This window comes from Balaenoptera borealis, assembly GCF_965194805.1.
Source record: "Balaenoptera borealis genome assembly, chromosome: 11".
NCBI classification, from domain to species: domain Eukaryota; kingdom Metazoa; phylum Chordata; class Mammalia; order Artiodactyla; family Balaenopteridae; genus Balaenoptera; species Balaenoptera borealis.
In genome coordinates, this window is record NC_138868.1 from 28010554 (window position 1) to 28028338 (window position 17785).

General features: G+C 38.8%; 1 protein-coding gene across 14 annotated transcripts in view; it reads left to right on the forward strand.

The window, feature by feature from the left end:
* The window catches only part of DCDC1 (doublecortin domain containing 1), a 471890-nt gene that overhangs the window by 225791 nt on the left and 228314 nt on the right, over nucleotides 1-17785 (forward strand). For all 14 annotated transcript variants that reach the window (XR_014231897.1, XR_014231898.1, XM_082343681.1 and 11 more), the window contains exon 11: nucleotides 14609-14710. Coding sequence is in view for 12 of the 14 variants with exons in the window: in XM_082343681.1 (XP_082199807.1) it covers nucleotides 14609-14710 (102 nt within the window). In the remaining 2 variants the exon portion in view is untranslated. The remainder of the gene's footprint in view (nucleotides 1-14608; nucleotides 14711-17785) is intronic.

Genomic DNA, 17785 nt, shown 5'->3' on the forward strand with positions numbered 1-17785 from the left:
TAAAGAAATCACACATCAAAAAAACCCCAAACAATTCAATTAAAAAATGGGCAGAGGACCTGAATAGGTGTTTTGCCAAGGAAGACATACAGATAGTCAACAGACACATGAAAAGATGCTCAGCATCACTAGCCATCAGGGAAATGCAAATCAAAACTACAATGAGATATCACCTCACACTTGTCATAATGGCTATTATCAAAAATATAACAAAAAACAAGTGTTGGTGAGGATGTGGAGAAAAGGGAACCCTCGAACACTGTTGTTGGGAATGTAAATTGGTGCAGCCATTATGGAAAACAGTATGGAGGTTCCTCAAAAAATTAAAAATAGAACTACCATACAATTCAGCACTTCCACTTCTGGGCATTCATCTGAAGAAAACGAAAACAGTTATTTGAAAAGATATATGCACCCCTATGTTCATTGCAGCATTATTTAGCCAAGATATGGAAGCAGCCTAAGTATCCATTGATAGGCAAATGGATATATATATACACAATGGAATGTTAGCCATAAAAAGAATGAAATCTTGCCATTTGCAACAACATGGATGGACCTACAGGGTATTTTGCTAAATGAAATAAGTCACAGAGAAAGACAAATGCTATATGATTTCACTTATATGTGGAATCTATTAAACAAAACAAACAAAACAGAAACAGATTCATAGGTACAGAGAACAAACTGGTGGTTACCAAAGGGGAGGGAGTTGTGGGGGGTTGGGCGAAATAGGTGAAAGGGATTAAGAGGTACAAACTTCCAGTTATAAAATAAATAAGCTACAGGGATGTAATGTATAGCACAGGGAATATAGTCAATTACATTGCAGTCACTTTGTATGATGACAGATGGTCACTAGACTTATCATGGTGATCAATTCATAATGTATACAAATGTCAAATCACCATGTTGTACACCTGAAACTAATGTTGTATGTCAACTATAATTCAATAAAAAAATAGAAAGGAAAAAAAAAACAAACAAAAACAAAGATTCCTGCAAACAATACTTCTTTCATTTCGGAGCCCCACATTTGCCTTTCCCTGTCAGCACTTGGCCAGGCCTGGGGTCAAGGGAACTTTCGTTTTATTTCTCCCCTCTTTTGAGCTTCCTCTTTCCCCATCTGCTCTATGATATAAATCCTGTGTTTACATAAAAACTCTCTGGTTACCTGCAACACAAACCCTCTCAAACCATTTCAAATAAAAAGAGGGTTTGTTGAAAACATAAAGGAATCTCACAGAAATGAAAACCAGGAAGTATAGCCGATTCTCACAAGAAAGTCACTTCTTTTCCGTATCTCTTTCTCCTGAAGCCCCATAGTCTCTCCGCTCCTCATCTTTCTGAGCTTTTTCATTTCTCATTTCTTTCTGCAGGCTGGCTTTCTGTTTTTACTCCTTTGTACGTACATGGAGGGAAATTATGGCCCCTAGCTCTCCCTAACTTTTAGGTTTAAATGGTCATCATCATCTGACTAGAGTCTTTGTGTCTCCTAGTTCAAATCATTTAAAGAGAGAATCTGTTTGGGTCAGTCCAGCCTTACCTAAGTCCCTGACATTAATTCAACCACCCATAGCCACTGAGTGGGCAAAGGCAGGGTCGTGTACAACACAGGGCACATAGGACTTTCCAGTAATTAGTCTAGAAAGGCAAGTTGGTCTTGGATGGCCAAAGTGACTGACATGTTTTTCATATAAAATTAAATGGAACGTTGTAAATAAATTATTGTGTATTATTCATGGTAATGCATTTTCTCCTTTCCCTCCAACCCCCATATTTTTGGGAGTAGATGTTTGGACTGCTGGAAAAGAAATAAAGATCTGTAGTTTTCTAAACGAGTTCTTACATCTGAAATAGCTAGGTAGTAGAGACAAAACTGGATTAGCAAAGTATACCCTAAGTATTCAGAATTGCAGATCTCTTAGAATTGAGGAGTATTTCCATACTCTCTAGATGAGGAGAACTTGCTAATTCCAACTGGAGAGATATTGAGCATAGGTCACAGCAGCACACCATCCTCTGTTAATTCCAGAATCAGTTCATATCAGTAGCCTGGGCAAACTCTGTTTCCATGGAGTGTGAATGAACTGCCCTTTTTTGGAACACTATCTCTAGCCCAGTTACCTCTGAGTCACTGTGGGCAAGGGCCGTGACTTTTGTAGTTACGAACAACTTTATCCCACCTTGTAGCATGTGCTATGCGGAGCGTTAGATGATATATCAATCAATCAATCAATCAATCCATTTTCCATTTATAACTGAAAGGCATGGCTCCAGTAAAACTTATTTTTCCCCTTTTCTATTCATTTTGATAAAACAGTGAATTGGAATGATTATCTTTCGACTTTTCTCTATTTGATGATTTGTATCACCGTTGAATACATATGTGAGCCCAGGACTCAGCTTCAAGAACCAAACATAATATATTGTAGTCATCATCATCTTCTAGAGCTTCTAGGTGTTCAACTAGGGGCTGTAGGCAGGGTGTGATTCAAAAATCCCCTGGGGTGCTTTTTCATATTATGTGTGTTTGCCTTCACTTCTTCACTGAGCTTCTCATCCTCATCATATCTTTCGTTGATAATTTTATCTATTTTTAAAAAATTATTTTCCCTTTTATTTATGTATTTATTTGGCTGTATCGGGTCTTAGTTACTGCACATGGGATCTTCGTTGAGGCATGCAGGATCTTTCTTTGCGGCGCGCGGGTTCTTTGTTGCGGTGCGTGGGCTTCTATCTAGTTGTGGCATGTGGATTTTCTCTCTCTAGTTGTGGCCCGTGGGCTCCAGGGCGCGCGGGCTCTGTAGCTGTGGCACACGGGCTGTCTTGTTGAGGTACGCGAACTCAGTAGTTGTGGCACGCAGGCTTAGTTGCCCTGCGGCATGTGGGATCTTAGTTCCCTAACCAGGGATCGAACCCGTGTTCCCTGCATTGGAAGGTGGATTCTTTACCACTGGACCGCCAGGGAAGTCCCTCATTGATAATTTTAAAATAGCAGCTTTTGGTTAGGTCTTAATATTAGAAGATCACCTCTTAAAAGGACACGCTCTGTGTTCCATACGGCCTCAGTTCCATTTTTGCATAATACAGTACCCAGTTTAAATAGACACATAAGACAAAAGACCGAGAATAGTTTTTCAATGTCCATCCTGCCATGGGAAAGTTCCTTGTTTAAAAAAAAAAAAAATTGAAACCACAACATAACAACATTAGAAGAATTTTAGGAAAAAGTTATATCACCCGTAATCACATTATTCCTTATATAACCATTCTCACTCTTGCATATAATTTCCATATGCACTCATATGTAGTCACAACCACAGCGTACACTTTTTTGTATTTTGGTACATTCTCTTCCCATCACATCATAGCACCTTTTAGGTTGATGAGATTTCTTATTGTTTTTACCCTTAGTGGTCACACTCAATGTGTGGCATAATTTACGAAGCCCTTCAGGTAACAAGCTTTTGGACCAATTTCTTACTATTCCAAACCTTCTCTTACCCCATATCCCCTGTCACTGCCATCACCCTCAGCCTTATGAGAACATCTGCTACAGCCATGGCTCAGTGACTTCTGCCTTCCCAGTCCTGTTCTTTCCCTGCAACTCCTCCTCCTCTTCATCCCCATGGAGATGCTGTCAGAAATGTTGGCGTTTCCCTGGGAGAGCAGGAAAGAAAGGATTGATAGGAAAGGGTATTAGCAAATCTGTAGGGGATGGTGGGTGGAAAAACTAGTAGGAAGGTGGGTGATCTGATGGGGAATTGATGAGCAAGAGTGTGGGATGTGTGAGTCGGTGGGAGAAAGCACGGGGGAATGAGCGGAAGATGGGTACAGGGAAGTCCTTTTACCGGAATTAGTAGTGCTTTTCACACACAATTGGTCAATGATGCTTTGTGGGTTATCTTCCATTTGCTGCCAGTAGAGGCAGATCCAGTTTCTTTGGGACCTAGAGCTTGTAAAATCTGGGGGAGAGGAGCCTCTTTAAAATTAGGCCTGAAAGTGACTATTTATTTAGAATGAGAAAATAAATCACAACAAATTAATGGAGACTTGGAGATTCAGATTCTTTCTTCTGCGATGTTTTAAGGCAGCTTATCAGACATTCTTACATAAAAATACTCTGATTACTACCTGGCTTCCCGTCCCCACCTATTGATGCTTTATAGCTTCCAGCACTCTCAACTTTTAGCACTCACTCTCAGGAGCTAGAGCAAGTTAAGGGTCCTGAAGCTTAATCTTCACTAACTTTACATGAATCCACTCTGGCTGTGAGCAAGGGAAATATGGTGGAATTTAGTAAGCTGGATAAAAACAAGATTCAGAGAGCCGTGATTTGGAGATTTTTTTAGCATTTCTTTTTTATATTGCTTGGTTATAGTGTTCTCTCCTAGCGTATAGAAATTTAAGTTTTTAAAAAGGGCTAATTCAGAGATTTACTTTTAAAGAATGTCTTTGTCCAGCATCTAGTTCATCCTCTAGGTAGTATGTATCTAACAATTTTTATTCTTCCAATTACAGAATAAAAGAAAAATTTAAGTGAATAGTCCAATAAGCCCATACATTATTAAAGACATATGTCTACAAGGCATTGTGCTTGGTACAGTGGGAAGAGGCAGAGAAGCCTGCAACACCTTCTTGGCCCAAGTCTGTGATTATTTAATCTGAACAATATGACACCTCCTTTTGAAGACAATAAAACTAATGTGTAGGTCTTCTCAACTTTTTACTACAATTTCATTTTAGTTTACAGGCTTGCTTATGTTTAGAAAATGGGCTAATTTCGTTGATAACAGAAAAGATGCTAATTTTCATCTGTAATACCTCCCTGGCCTTTCCTATACTTTGGAGACTTGAATTTGCTCTACCAAAGGCACAACGACACCATGAAACCATTTGAGATTTGTATTCCATTTTGTGATCATTTTTAAAAAGTTTTAAAGTTTTCTAACCATATATACCCATACGTAAAGTTTTCTAACCATATATAAAATTTAATAGGAAGTTTATTTAAATATTTAGGAGTCTATGGAACAATTCAATGGATAAAAGGAGACAACTGAGGTCAAGTGGCGAGATTTTTTTTGGGGGGGGTATGGTGTCATCACTGTTCTGCATGCGTATTATGTTCTTATTTCCATTGTACATTCCTTGGTCCTTGTCTTTCTGTTTAACCACTTTTCCCATATATGTATTTACCATCTCTGAGCTGCTCTGTTATTTCACCTACATTATTTGAGTAAACAGTGGGACAACAAATTTAGGATATGCTCTAAGTACAAGTAGTAAAACATACCAACTTAAAACTTCATTTTCAAAGGAATTGTTTCTAGAGTAGTAAAACTGGAATAGTCAATGTTATTGTTGTGACTTCAAGAACATATATTAAATGTTGGACAAAATGCGATGGAGATAATCAGTTTTCATATATAGATTTCACCAAGGCAAATGTTGGACTGTCCATTTTAAAGGCGAGTAAACTTTAGATCCCATGAATGCCTGCTAACATCTCATGAGATAGCTGTTAGCAGTAGGCACTGAAGTATCTCACCTGCCCTTCTTTCCAGTGCTCTTTTCCATCTTGCCTTCTTTTCTTTCCTTTCTTTTTTCATTTTTTTGGTGGCCTGTTGGGGGTGGGGGAATGCCAGTGTATTCACCCCACCCTATTTCCTGACAGGCATCTGCAGCCAGGTGTAAATCTCTATGTGCAGGAAGATACAATATTCCCTTCCTAGACTCAATGAAGAGAAAAACTGAAAAACTGTGTCTGTATCAAAATCAAGGAAGAGCAATTGGTTGGGCGGGGCATAATCTCCCATGCAGAGCCGTTGTAATGAGACAGGCTTTTCCTGTGCAGTCCTGACAGTCTTGAAGGTGCCCAGGGAATTGCCAGGTGGGCAGTCAGCGGGGAAAGTCCACAGGCCAGAGCTGGATTACTGTCCTAGCAGTTATGCAGACTAAATGCAATCACTGAACCTTACTGCTGCAGGCACACTCTCTCTCTCAGGGAGACTGTCCTCCTCCATAGCAGTTAATTTGTCTTTACCTCTCAATTAGCTTTTTCACAGAGTGTTTGAGATTTTCAAGTCACTGAGATTCTCCTCTTGCATATGCTCCTGTCCCCTGGATTACCCACTGACATCTATGTTAGCTCGAGTCACCATGAATATTATCAAGCATTAACTCATCATTTGAACATAGAAATGAATGAATATTGAATATTATCATGAATATTATCAAGCATTAGCTCATCATTTGAACATAGAAATGAATGAATATTGAATATTATCATGAATATTATCAAGCATTAGCTCATCATTTGAACATAGAAGGGAATGCAGATTTTCTAGTAAGTGCAAATGAAGTGATGCATCTATTCCTACCTCAGATTCTACCTACAGTGTTGATAATGTTTTATGATAAAAAATGGATTTTTTAAAAAATAAAAATGTATTGCTCTAGGCAATAAACTTTTGCATAGGTTTTAGTTACTCAGAGTATCTATTCATATTAGGGGAAAAAATTACCTTTCCAGGCATATTTGATACATAAAAAAGAAACCGAATAGCATTAAAAACATATATTCTATTGAAAGATGAGAATATGATCTCTGAGGCTGAGAATTGGGGAAGTCTGATGATTTGGCTCATCTTTAATCGTATAGTATTCTTTTCCCTAGTAAAATAGAATTGGGGGGCTGTGGCTATGCTTTTCTCATCAAAAAAGCCCTTACATTCCTTGAGAAGAAATATATTGAGCCCAGGAACTTTTAAAAACCTTTATTTACCAAAATCTGGTATATAATACATCATATAATGCTCAGCTACTGACAGGACCCACATACCTGATATTGATATTTTAATCCCAATTAAATATAATTTTAGGCACTAAATTTATTTAGACAAAGTGAAAAATCTTTGTTCCACTTCTCCTTGAAATATTCTCATTTATAAAGGGCTTATTGAAATTACTTGGGGACTTCCCTGGTGGCGCAGTGGTTAAGAATCCGCCTGCCAATTCAGGGGACATGGGTTCGAGCCCTGGTCCCGGAAGATCCCACATGCGCAGAGCAACTGAGCCCGTGTGCCACAACTACTGAGCCTGCGCTCATAGAGCCCATGAGCCACAACTACTGAGCCTGCGTGCCACACCTACTGAAGCCCACGTGCCTAGAGCCCATGGTCCACAACAAGAGAAGCCACCGCAATGAGAAGCCCGCACACTGCAACGAAGACCCAACGCAGCCAAAAAAAAAAATTAATTAAAAATTAAAAAAAGAAAAAGAAATTACTTGGCTTAGAACATCAGGCAAACACATTTCCCTTGCCACAATCTTCTATATAATTTTAAACATTTTCATGTAATGAATTTAGTGAGAATTGTAATTGGATACAAAAAGATTATTTTTTGCAGCATCATGCACCTTGTTTTAGAAATTTTACTTTGTCAAAAATGGGGTTGGGGAGAAGCCCTTTAAAAAAATTATGGCAAAGCAGTGAAATGTGACTTTAAATGCTTAAAGGAAAAGAACACAGGCCCACTCCCAGAGTAACTGTGAAGCTGATGAGGGCATCTTGCAGACCTCTCCATCCTTGGCCCCCGTGGCCTTTCCTCCATACCCAACTCCAACCCCCAATTCAGGCTGTCAGGTACCATCCTTACTTCAGGAAAAAGGCATACCATACTTTCTTTTAAGCTAAGACAGTATCAAAACTTTTTTTTCTTAGATCAAAGTTCTTTCTTGGAATGCCCTATGTAAAGTAAATGAAAGTAGGATGTACCCCTTTTGAAGCCAGGTTGGTGGCTTTCCCCACAGACTCACTCATCAGGTTTGATCTCCCATTTAGGACCACAGCTCCCCACTCTCACTCCCCTATCCACCAGCCCTACCCTAGGCCCTCTGAGGAATTCCAGAAAGCCAAGATTGAAAATCCTAGCCTCAAAGATCAATAACCAATAAGGCCGAATATTATTTTCTCTCATAGAGCTGTGGTATTTCAATTGTGACAAAAGAGTACCCCTCCAACTGGAATTTCAACTAGTATTGGCAAGTTGATGGGAGTGGTATTTTGGGGTCAGAGTCTTTTAGCCCACCCCTAAAATCCTACACCATAGGCAGTCACCCACTTTATATCTTCTAAATGGTGGGCTGTGCTGCAACTTACAGAGGAAATCTAAAATGTCTCTTTTAAAATAAATTATTTTCTTAAATATACCTTTTCTGGGCTTTAAAACAATGTTATTTGATTTTTGATTCAGGTCCCATTTAGACTGGTGAAGTTGAACAGTGAAATAACTTGTCTTCACATAAGTGCATTTTCATTTCTTGGGACAAATGTACTGTCTCCTTACCTGTTACGTACAGTTTAAAGATATCTCTGTTAGGCATTAAAACGCATTTTCCTATATGCAGTATAAACATACTAATTCATTATTAACTTTTCATTGCCTGAATCTCATAATTTTAATATTTGCTTTGTGATTATCTTCTTATCTGAATATTAAAATTAGACATGTTTACAGTTTGATTTATAGTATATTATACATTTGAGAAGATATAGAAAATGTGGACATTCTATAAACTATCTTACAAGTCTGTAACAATAAAAAAAGTAATAGCACATTTATCTGATTTAATGTACATACAATGTTAATTCACTTAGAGTTAATTTTCTGTCTCTAAAGGTTACTTTGAATTCTGATTGGATAGATTTTTTTCATGGCTAATTAGCTTCTCACATAAGGAAAATATTCCATTTTAATTTTCATGTTCTTTGACTTAGGTAAAAAACTTCTATAAATTACTTTTCTATACCTTTAAAAATTTTCATATTGTTTCATATTGTTAGATCTCTAATCTTAGATATAAGAGTAAATTTTGATGTTTGTAATTTAAAACATCGTAGGGCATTATGCTAAGTGAAATAAGTCAGACAGAGGAGGACAAATACCGTATGATATCACTTATATGTGGAGTCTAAGAAAGCCGACCTTGTAGAAACAGAGACTAGGATGGTGGGTACTAGGGGCTGAGGTGGGCCCCTTGAAAACTTGAAAGTTTTAAAGAGAGTAGATCTTAAATGTTCTTACCACAAAAAGAAATGGTAATTATGTGATGTGATGGAGGTGTTAGCTAACCCTGGTAACATTTAGAAATATGTAAGTGTATCAAATCAACACGTTGTGCACAAATTTACATGTTATATGATAATTATATCTCAATAAAGCTGGAAAAAAATCAGAGGACTTGATTTCTAAAGATCTCGCTGCCCCTTATGAGTAGATCTGCGCTAGGCAAGTCACTTAACCTCTCTGAGACTCACCTGTAAAATCCAGTTGCTTTGAGTATTGAGTGATTGAAAGGCGTGCGCACCCTACACTGCGAATCACTGTGCGTGTGTGTAGCGGATGCCGTGCCACGCTACCTGGATTCCCTCTTAGGACTGAGATACCTACCCGCCACCTCCAGCTGCCACACCTACATTCTGCTCGGACAGTTGCCCTTGGTGTGAAGTTGCTGCTTCTCCCAAGATGAGGCCCCCATCCCGAGGGCAGTCTGCATCCAGTATGTGATTGGTGGGCAGTGCAAAGCCATACTCCCTGGCCTCAATTCTGGACAACTCTGAGGGGCCATCCCAGGTCTAGAGCTCCCACCGGAGGCCTGTGTTGCAACTGCATCACAGTTTACCTTCTCCCTCTGCCCACTCCTGTTTCTCACTTCCCTCACCTGTGTTGTACCTGAGAACGCTCCGCCGGAAACTTCCCGCAGCTAAATATTGGTCTCAGAGTCTGTTTCCTGGGGACCCTAATCCAAGACAACATGTAAGTTAACCTTTTCCCAACATATTTAATTATTTTACCTGAAGTATGCCAGATGGTTTTGTGGGGCTATTTTATATTCCTTTCCTTCACCAGACCTCTAGTAGTAAATCCTGTTACTGTACAGCCTCCCAACTTTTGGCCACACACTGCGGTGTCATTTTCCTGTTATTGCTTCTTGACAGCATTGCCTCCTGAGGCATTTTGAAGCTTAGGTGTTTGGCCTTCCACTCACGCACAGAAGAGCTTCCTGGGTGGTCTGTCCAGCTGTTATGGAGAGTTTGGGAACCTGCTGGTCCCCGACAGCTAGCTCTTAACCAGACTTATAGCATTAAAGGCCGATAATGGCACTGAACTAGGCCTTATACAAGTCCTTAAATAGGTGTCATAAATGATGCCAGGCAAACTGGTCAAAGAACAACATCCTATTCAAGTCATCTTCCCCCCGCATGGTTTAAGTTTTGGTCACTGCCTCTATAAAATCTTCACAGTAAATACAGTTCTTTTGATAGTTTGTTAACATTTTTGTGCCTTCACAAAAACTACATATGAAGTTATACTTAGGTTGATTTATTTGCATCCATAGATGCAGACATCACGGTCCAGAAATATTAGCCTAGCTACAAATTTTATTTCCCAACCCCACTAATGAACAAATTACTCTGGAATGAACAACAGAAATTGACCATTTATAACCAAGTCCATTGTTAATACTCTGTCTGAGCCGCAGTCATTCACCCTTCGGATAACTTTTGCTCCCTGGAGTCTACCCTCCACCCAGCAGCCCCGATGCTCCTTTTAAGTCAGATCCTGTTACTGCTCTGTTCCAATCCCTCCAAGGATCCCCCATTTTGCTGCCCACCCCTGAACCCTCTGATTTCACGTTACTTACCCTTCTTCTCTCTCACTCTGCTCCTGTCACACCAGCCTGCTTGTAGTTCCTGGAACATACTGGGCACGTTCCTGCCTTAGTTTCTTTGTTCTAGCCTCTCCCTCTGCCTCCAGTGCTCTTCTGCCAGCTATCTGCTTGGCTAACTCTCTCACCGCCAAGTCTTTACTCAAATCTTTCCTCTCTTGAAAGCCTTTTCTGATCACCTGCTTCATATGGCGACCACCACCCATCCCACTCGTTGATCCTAGGCCCTATATCCCTTCCTTGCTATATTTTTTCCTCTTTACATGGCACTTAACCACCTTCTAACTTCCTCCAAGGTGCATTTACCATGATGCCAATGTACCTAAGCTTCAAGGCCCCTTTCCTGCTTAGGCCCCTTCCAAAACCCTGGGAGAGGCCCTAGCAATGTGTTCACAGGGCCACATGTTTCTGTAAAATTTGCAAATATAATATATTTTAACTACAATTGACTGAGACCATTGTCTGTTTCCACTCCAACTTCCTCTCTGTCAAGTTTTCCCTTGCACCAGCTGGAGCTGAAGTGGTTGCAGGCATTTTTGAGGTCTGGCTAAGGGGAAGTTGAGTTGAGGATACATTTAGTTTGAGCATAGTGGGATGTAGTTACTGGTTTGCAGTCATTTCCCTGTATCGTAGTTAAGTTAGGGCTAAGCCACCCTGGTATGGGAAGAGCTTCTAGGAAGATGGCTACTACCTGCTGGCCATAGAGTGTATTGCTTTTTGACTGTGGGCTAGAGTACCTGTCACCAAAAGTATATGGGTGGTGGAGGAAAAAACATAGTGTGAAATTAACAAAGTCAAGTAACTTGTAGAAAATCTTTCCACATTTTACAGCTCATATTTTAAAGTAATCTATCAAGCTTTTCCCAAAGTTGACATCAATCCTAAAAATGTTTATGAAATGACCAACCAAGTTGTGTAGTTGAGAGAAATTTTTCTAATCAATAACAGAAATTTTTTGATTAACCATGCAAGAGGGAAGATGGAATTATATTCCTATTCTCCTTATAGAAAATGTTACAAGATTACCAAATGAAGAGGTGATTGAAGACAATTCAGCCAAAAAATGTGCATTGGATAGTAAATTAATGAAAATATTTTGTGACTTTTTCTGGATTTTGTCATGTTTTTTGCTATGTGTGAGCTTTTTAACATGTGTAAATTGTTGTAATTTCTCATTTTAAATAAATATTTTGTATCTAGCTTTCCATTTGTAATTTTGCATTTTTTTTGTTAAAGAAGGCCCACCAAGTTGTATAAACTTCAGACCTCACAGACCTGGATGTATCCTGACCTTGCTATATGATTTAATTACTTGTTCTGTCAGGAATCTTAGTTCACTGGTGTATCTTGAGCACTTGAGCAGTGGATGGCACATAGTAGGCACTCAATAAATATTTGTTGAATGAATAATTAACAACATTACAGTGAAACATTGGTGTTAACCTAATTTAATTCTGCTGAAGAAAAGTCATTGTTGACATGACGGAAAGTAAAAAGACTGCAGTTCATGGGAAACTCCTCCTAGAAACTCTGTACTTTGTGTAACTAAGGGCATAGAAGTAAGTTCCTATTTATAGGTATTTTTTTCAATAGTCATTAGCTACAATGTTTTTCGAAAGGATCTGGATCCCCCCCACTTTTTTTTTTTAGATTCTATTGCATTACTACTCAGCTAGGGACTCAAGACTAGCCTTAGCTGGCTTTTTGTATCACCCTACTTCAAGAGTGAGAATTTAGTTTTAGAACTATAAGGAGGTGACGGCATGCAGATAGTCACTAGGAAGCAGTTGGTTTTTCTTAAGCCAAGGATTAGGCAGCAGGAAAATAAAGGTAGACTATTTTTTATTTTCCTATATAAACTCTGTTTAGAGAGCTATCTTTGTTTAGACATTGGACAATAGAAATAAAAATACTTCTCATGCAAAGGAAGAAAAAAATAGAATACTTAGATTAAAGAAAAATGGTCATAGTGATATAGACCTTAAAAATAGGAGCTGAGCCCTAAGAAAAGCAGAATGTCATAGAATTTCAGCTTGGGGAATTTTTACTTTTGTAGAAATACAGAAAAAAAAAAAAAACATTGTATGAATGACTAGTAGAGGGCAGATTTCTTTCACTTAAACACCTAAACTTTCACTTAAACAATAAAGCACCTCTTTTTTCTTTATGCCCTCATAGGGCTTTTAGAGGCCAGAGCCTTATTTTTCTTGGGAACACTCTTTTATGGACATAGAAGGGAAGGCTTATTAACAGTAGTGAGGAAAGCAGTAAGCTAATGAAGATCTTAGGTGTTGTCCAGGTCCTATTTGCTTTCTCAGTTTGACAGCACTCACACAGCTATTTTCTAGAATATAATTTGCTGCACTCCAGTTCCACATCTAACAAGTCTTGACAAAGGAACATCGATAAGTTCTCCAAACTGAGCCTTTGTCAACACTAACCTTGCAGAATGCGTGCCACCTAGAATTGTGAACCTAATTGCTAAATGGCTCTGTTGTTTAAGAGGGCCCTGAAGAGATTGTTGGGACAGTAAGATTCTCCTCCCACATTATTTCCCATAGGTTTGTAGGCAACAGTTGGGTTTACAAAGTTCCTGGCTAAAGTAGAGAGATTTCTTGCTCAGAATTGTATCTTTTCTCAGAAAAGAGGTTTAAAAAATCCCCTTTAGCAAAAGCTACTGTAGAGTGTAGAGCCTCAATGCCCCAAGGCTGACAGCTGTACCCTCTCCACTAGGCTGTCAGTACGATGAAAAGCACAGAGTGGAGAAAACCCCACCATTCTTAAACATTGTTACTCTTTTTTAAAACCTTTTTTTTTTTTTTTTTTTTTTGCCTAAAGCCTGAGGAAGTGCTATTGAAGCACATTATTTCCTAAACCAGGTTAGGACTAATTAAATAACTCTCAAACTGTCTCAAAAGTAAAACAGATGGTTTTCTTTCTTATATTTAAATAGAATATTCTCCCAAATTATCTTCTCTGGCGATAGCACTAGAAAGAAATAAAATGGCTACTCTGATGTGATAGGTCTATCAGAAAGGAAAGGAAAGAACTTTTGAGAAAAAAATACAGTAAAAAGCAAGGATTTACATTACTCATGAAGCCTCTATCGGCCTGCATTCTTTCTTGCCTGGTGACTGACACACCCCATGTGGGCCCTCAGCATGGTCGGAGGATGGTGTTCACTCTAGTGGAGCCCTCCTTTGGGACTGGTTTATTTCGATACCTTTGACCAGAACGTTAGCTAGCATTTTCTTTTTCCAGATGAGCATTGCATAATGCAATGTTCTGAATTTTCTCTCTGTTCTCAGCAACTTGTTGCTTATATGCACTTAAAATGGATGGCTTTCATTGTACCTTTATGCAATAAATTTTTCAGGTTGAATTTCCTTTCACTGAGTCAAAAGATGAGCTGAACACTGATATATTTTAAATATAAATTAAACATTCCTTACATAATTAGTGGCTTTATGTTCTTCAAAAAGAATGAAATGAGCTAGTTAATTGGTTTCTAGCTGACCTTTCCCTGATGCTTACCCCATGTAAGCATTCGGTGTAGTCAGTGATTCCTCCTTTAATGTGTGTGTTTCCTTCTATTTTAAGATTGTAGGGAATGACAGTCAGGTTAAGGACACTGAAAGCAAAAGGAGAAACAAGGGACTTCCTTTATACTATTCTAGTCCTGTTGCTTTTCATTGCCAATTACTTGCATGTGTACAGGCCGTCTTTGCTTTACACAGTTAACCATATGCATGAGTTTCAGTCAGCAGTGTACTGTGCAAAATCAGGACTGCTTGTGTTTATATATGTATTTATATGTATGTATATGTGTGCGTGTATTTATTTTTAATTTTGAATGTGCTTATTTTTCAGATATTTGAAAATGGTAAAGACACTGGAGAGATCTCTGTTTGTATCAGTGAAAAAGATCTGGGGCCTAATAGCCCAATTCAAACTGGCTATATGATGGAAAGAGTGAGTTTACTGACTATTCATTTATGACTATGAGCATCTTCCAAGTTACTTGTAGTTAATTTAGACAATTACATTTTTAAAGTTGTTTAGGAAAGATTAATCATTTGCTGATCTGTAAAGATTTATAGTTTCAAGCTTGACTTCTGGATTCCGGAGGTTCTCAGCTTTAGTATAATATTAACTCCTGACCTCTTACTTAATAGCATCTTAATCTTCATTATGCTTTTATTTGAAAATCTGTCTACACTGGACTCTGGAATTGTCCTCTTGTTTACACATTGAAAAGAAGTGACATGATATCCAGTGGAGGGTGTGTTCTGCGTCTAGGGTATTTCCAAGCCCTAGACCCTGAGCAAGTAACACACAGCCTTGGTCTTCTCCTGTGCTCGTTGTGAGCAAGTCCAGATGGTTTATCTTAGGCATTCTTACCTTTTCCTATTTTCCAGACAATTGGGATGTTTCTCAAGCAGAACCAACATGTTCAGGGTCTTTATTTTGGGTCTTTGTCTTGCATGAAAGGACACTGAATACCCTGTTGTTTACAAATTGGGGTTATTCGCCTGAGCGCACACCAGTGTTTTGGGCTCGGTTGCTTGACCTTTGTTCAGAAACTTGCTCCATTTTTTCCCCCTTCAGTTCAGTACCCTCAGACTTACCTCTCCCTGGTGGTATCCATTACCTGGACTTCACAGTCAGTCACAAAAGCTGATCATCCGATCATTAGCTGAGCTCAGAAGAGATGGGAAGTGCTACCTTGATTGATTAGAGAGAGAATGATAAAGAGCCTTGGCTGGTTTTCTTTTACCATCACATCCCTGACTATACAAATCACCATGATACAAAAGCCTTCCTAGAATTCTCTACCTGTAAATTCCTCTTTTCCACATTAGAATATTGTCCTTTTTTGGTTCATATAAAAAATTGAAGATGGAATTTATGTTAGATTACACAGGAAGATATTATTCTGTAGAAAGCTTTTGTTGGCTAATGGCACACTGAAACTGATCTGTGATTTGCATCTATATGCAAGAAAATCCGGGGGAAAACCTTTAACTAGGGGCATTATAAAGCTCTTTGGGAGAGCCCTTGTGACACCCAAGGACGACTGTTCCCTTGGTGCACACTTGTCTCAATCACTAGCCTAAGATGTTTTACACTCTTCTCAGGTCCCTGAACAAATTCTTATCCTATAAAGGCCTGGTGATGACAACTTTAAAGATAAATGGGTGAAGATTATCACTATTTTTGGTCACTATAGCCCAGCCCTCACCAATGACCTAGAGATGAAAGACACTGAGGCCTTACCTCCTGTAGGCTGTCGAATGCTCATCTTTGAACACCTAAAATGCAGTGTGTTGCCAAGTTGAGAAAATAGAGATTGCAATGCAACTCCTGTGAAAGTGAATTTGGTTAAGTGGTCAGGTGTTCACATCCCTTCTCTACCACACACTCCTGTTCTTTGTGTACTTATTTATCTCCTGGATCAGGCCTTAAATTTTTTATATCTTCCCCCTTTACAAAAAAGGAGATGCCTATAAAGCAAAATCACTGTGATTTAAAAAATGATCAACATTACTTGTTTTCTGAAATCATAGCAAAGCCACAAAAAAATAAGCTCAAGGGCTGAGACCACACAGAAATAAATGTAGGGCTTTATAAATACAGTCCATGGATTTCAAAACTTTTTGTGGTTCCAGTGGAAAAACAAAACACAGATTTTTACTATTCTAACACTTTGCCTATTATATTCCTAAAGAGAATAGTAATCATTATTTTTAACTCAAAGGACTTGGCTATGCTGGATGAAAAGTATTAACTTTAATGAAAGGAAAGATGTATCATCATTTTCAGCCCTTCTGACGCTCAAGGCTAAAAAATCTGGTCAGTGCAGAGCTGATAAAAACAACATAAAGCTGATGAAGTTGGAGATAAGATTATTTATCTCTAATTAGGGCAAAGCCTAAGCCTTAGGCCTTCTATGGATACAGTTGCTGGTCATAGAAAATATTTTACTCGGTAAAGAGTTTATAGCCAATAGGTGAGGAAACTGGAGATATATGACAGGCTTGCGCCTTTCCTTTTCTCTGGGCCTCGGCATTTAGCACGTCTCAATATACCTTCAATGGGAATTAATAGAAGGAGCAAAAAAGGCACCCTGAACAGCAGCTAGGCAAGAAAAGGCTACAACTATATCCGCATCCCTGCCGAGATTACAGAGTAACAAGAAATTGAGAGACACAAGAACTGACAAGGCAGAGAAGAAAAGGAAGCCTGTGACAGAAGGCTGGGGGGAAAACAGAGTGATGGATAGTTGGGGCACAGAGCGGGAAAGAGCAGAGGCCTAAACACTCAAACAAAGGTGACAGATAATGATGAAAAATATCTTTTAAAAGTCCATGTGCAACACAGTTCAGCCAGATTTACTTTCATTTGAAATATGCCTTCAGTTAGAAATATCTTTATAATTTAGAGATTCTAAGTATAAGATAGAAGCAAACACAGACAATGCTATTATTTAACATATTAAATGATAGCATTTCATACTTCACACTTCGATTACATCTTATTTACAACTTGAAAACATCCATTATTGAAGCCGCTCGCAAGCTTCTGCAGAGCTCTTAATTAATACATCCAGGAAGAGTTCTTCTAAGTGAATTGGCGTAAGCCGGAAAGTCATGTTTATTTTTGCAATCCTGTCAGTGGTGGATTGTTCCACCGTTGGTTACCTGAGGTTAGTCTCGGTGATGGGAGATTGCTGATTGTAAAACTTGAACGTACTCTGGAAGGACCCAACAGAATGTGTAGCTCAGACAAGAAAAGCATAACCCTTATCAAAGAGGACTGGTACCGTGTGTAGAAGCTAAATGCTCTTTCTGTAAGACTGTCACATCTGCTTTCCGTCCCCGTGCCAAAGGGTCAGAGCTCAATCACGAGCCTGTGGCACCCCCTGCTGGTTAAAAGCCCATGCTCATTTTGTTACTTTACACCGAGCTAAACATTGCCGTCATTTCACACTTCTTTTAACATTCTGTATGAATTTAATTATCATTTGTTTGGACTTCATCTGTTACA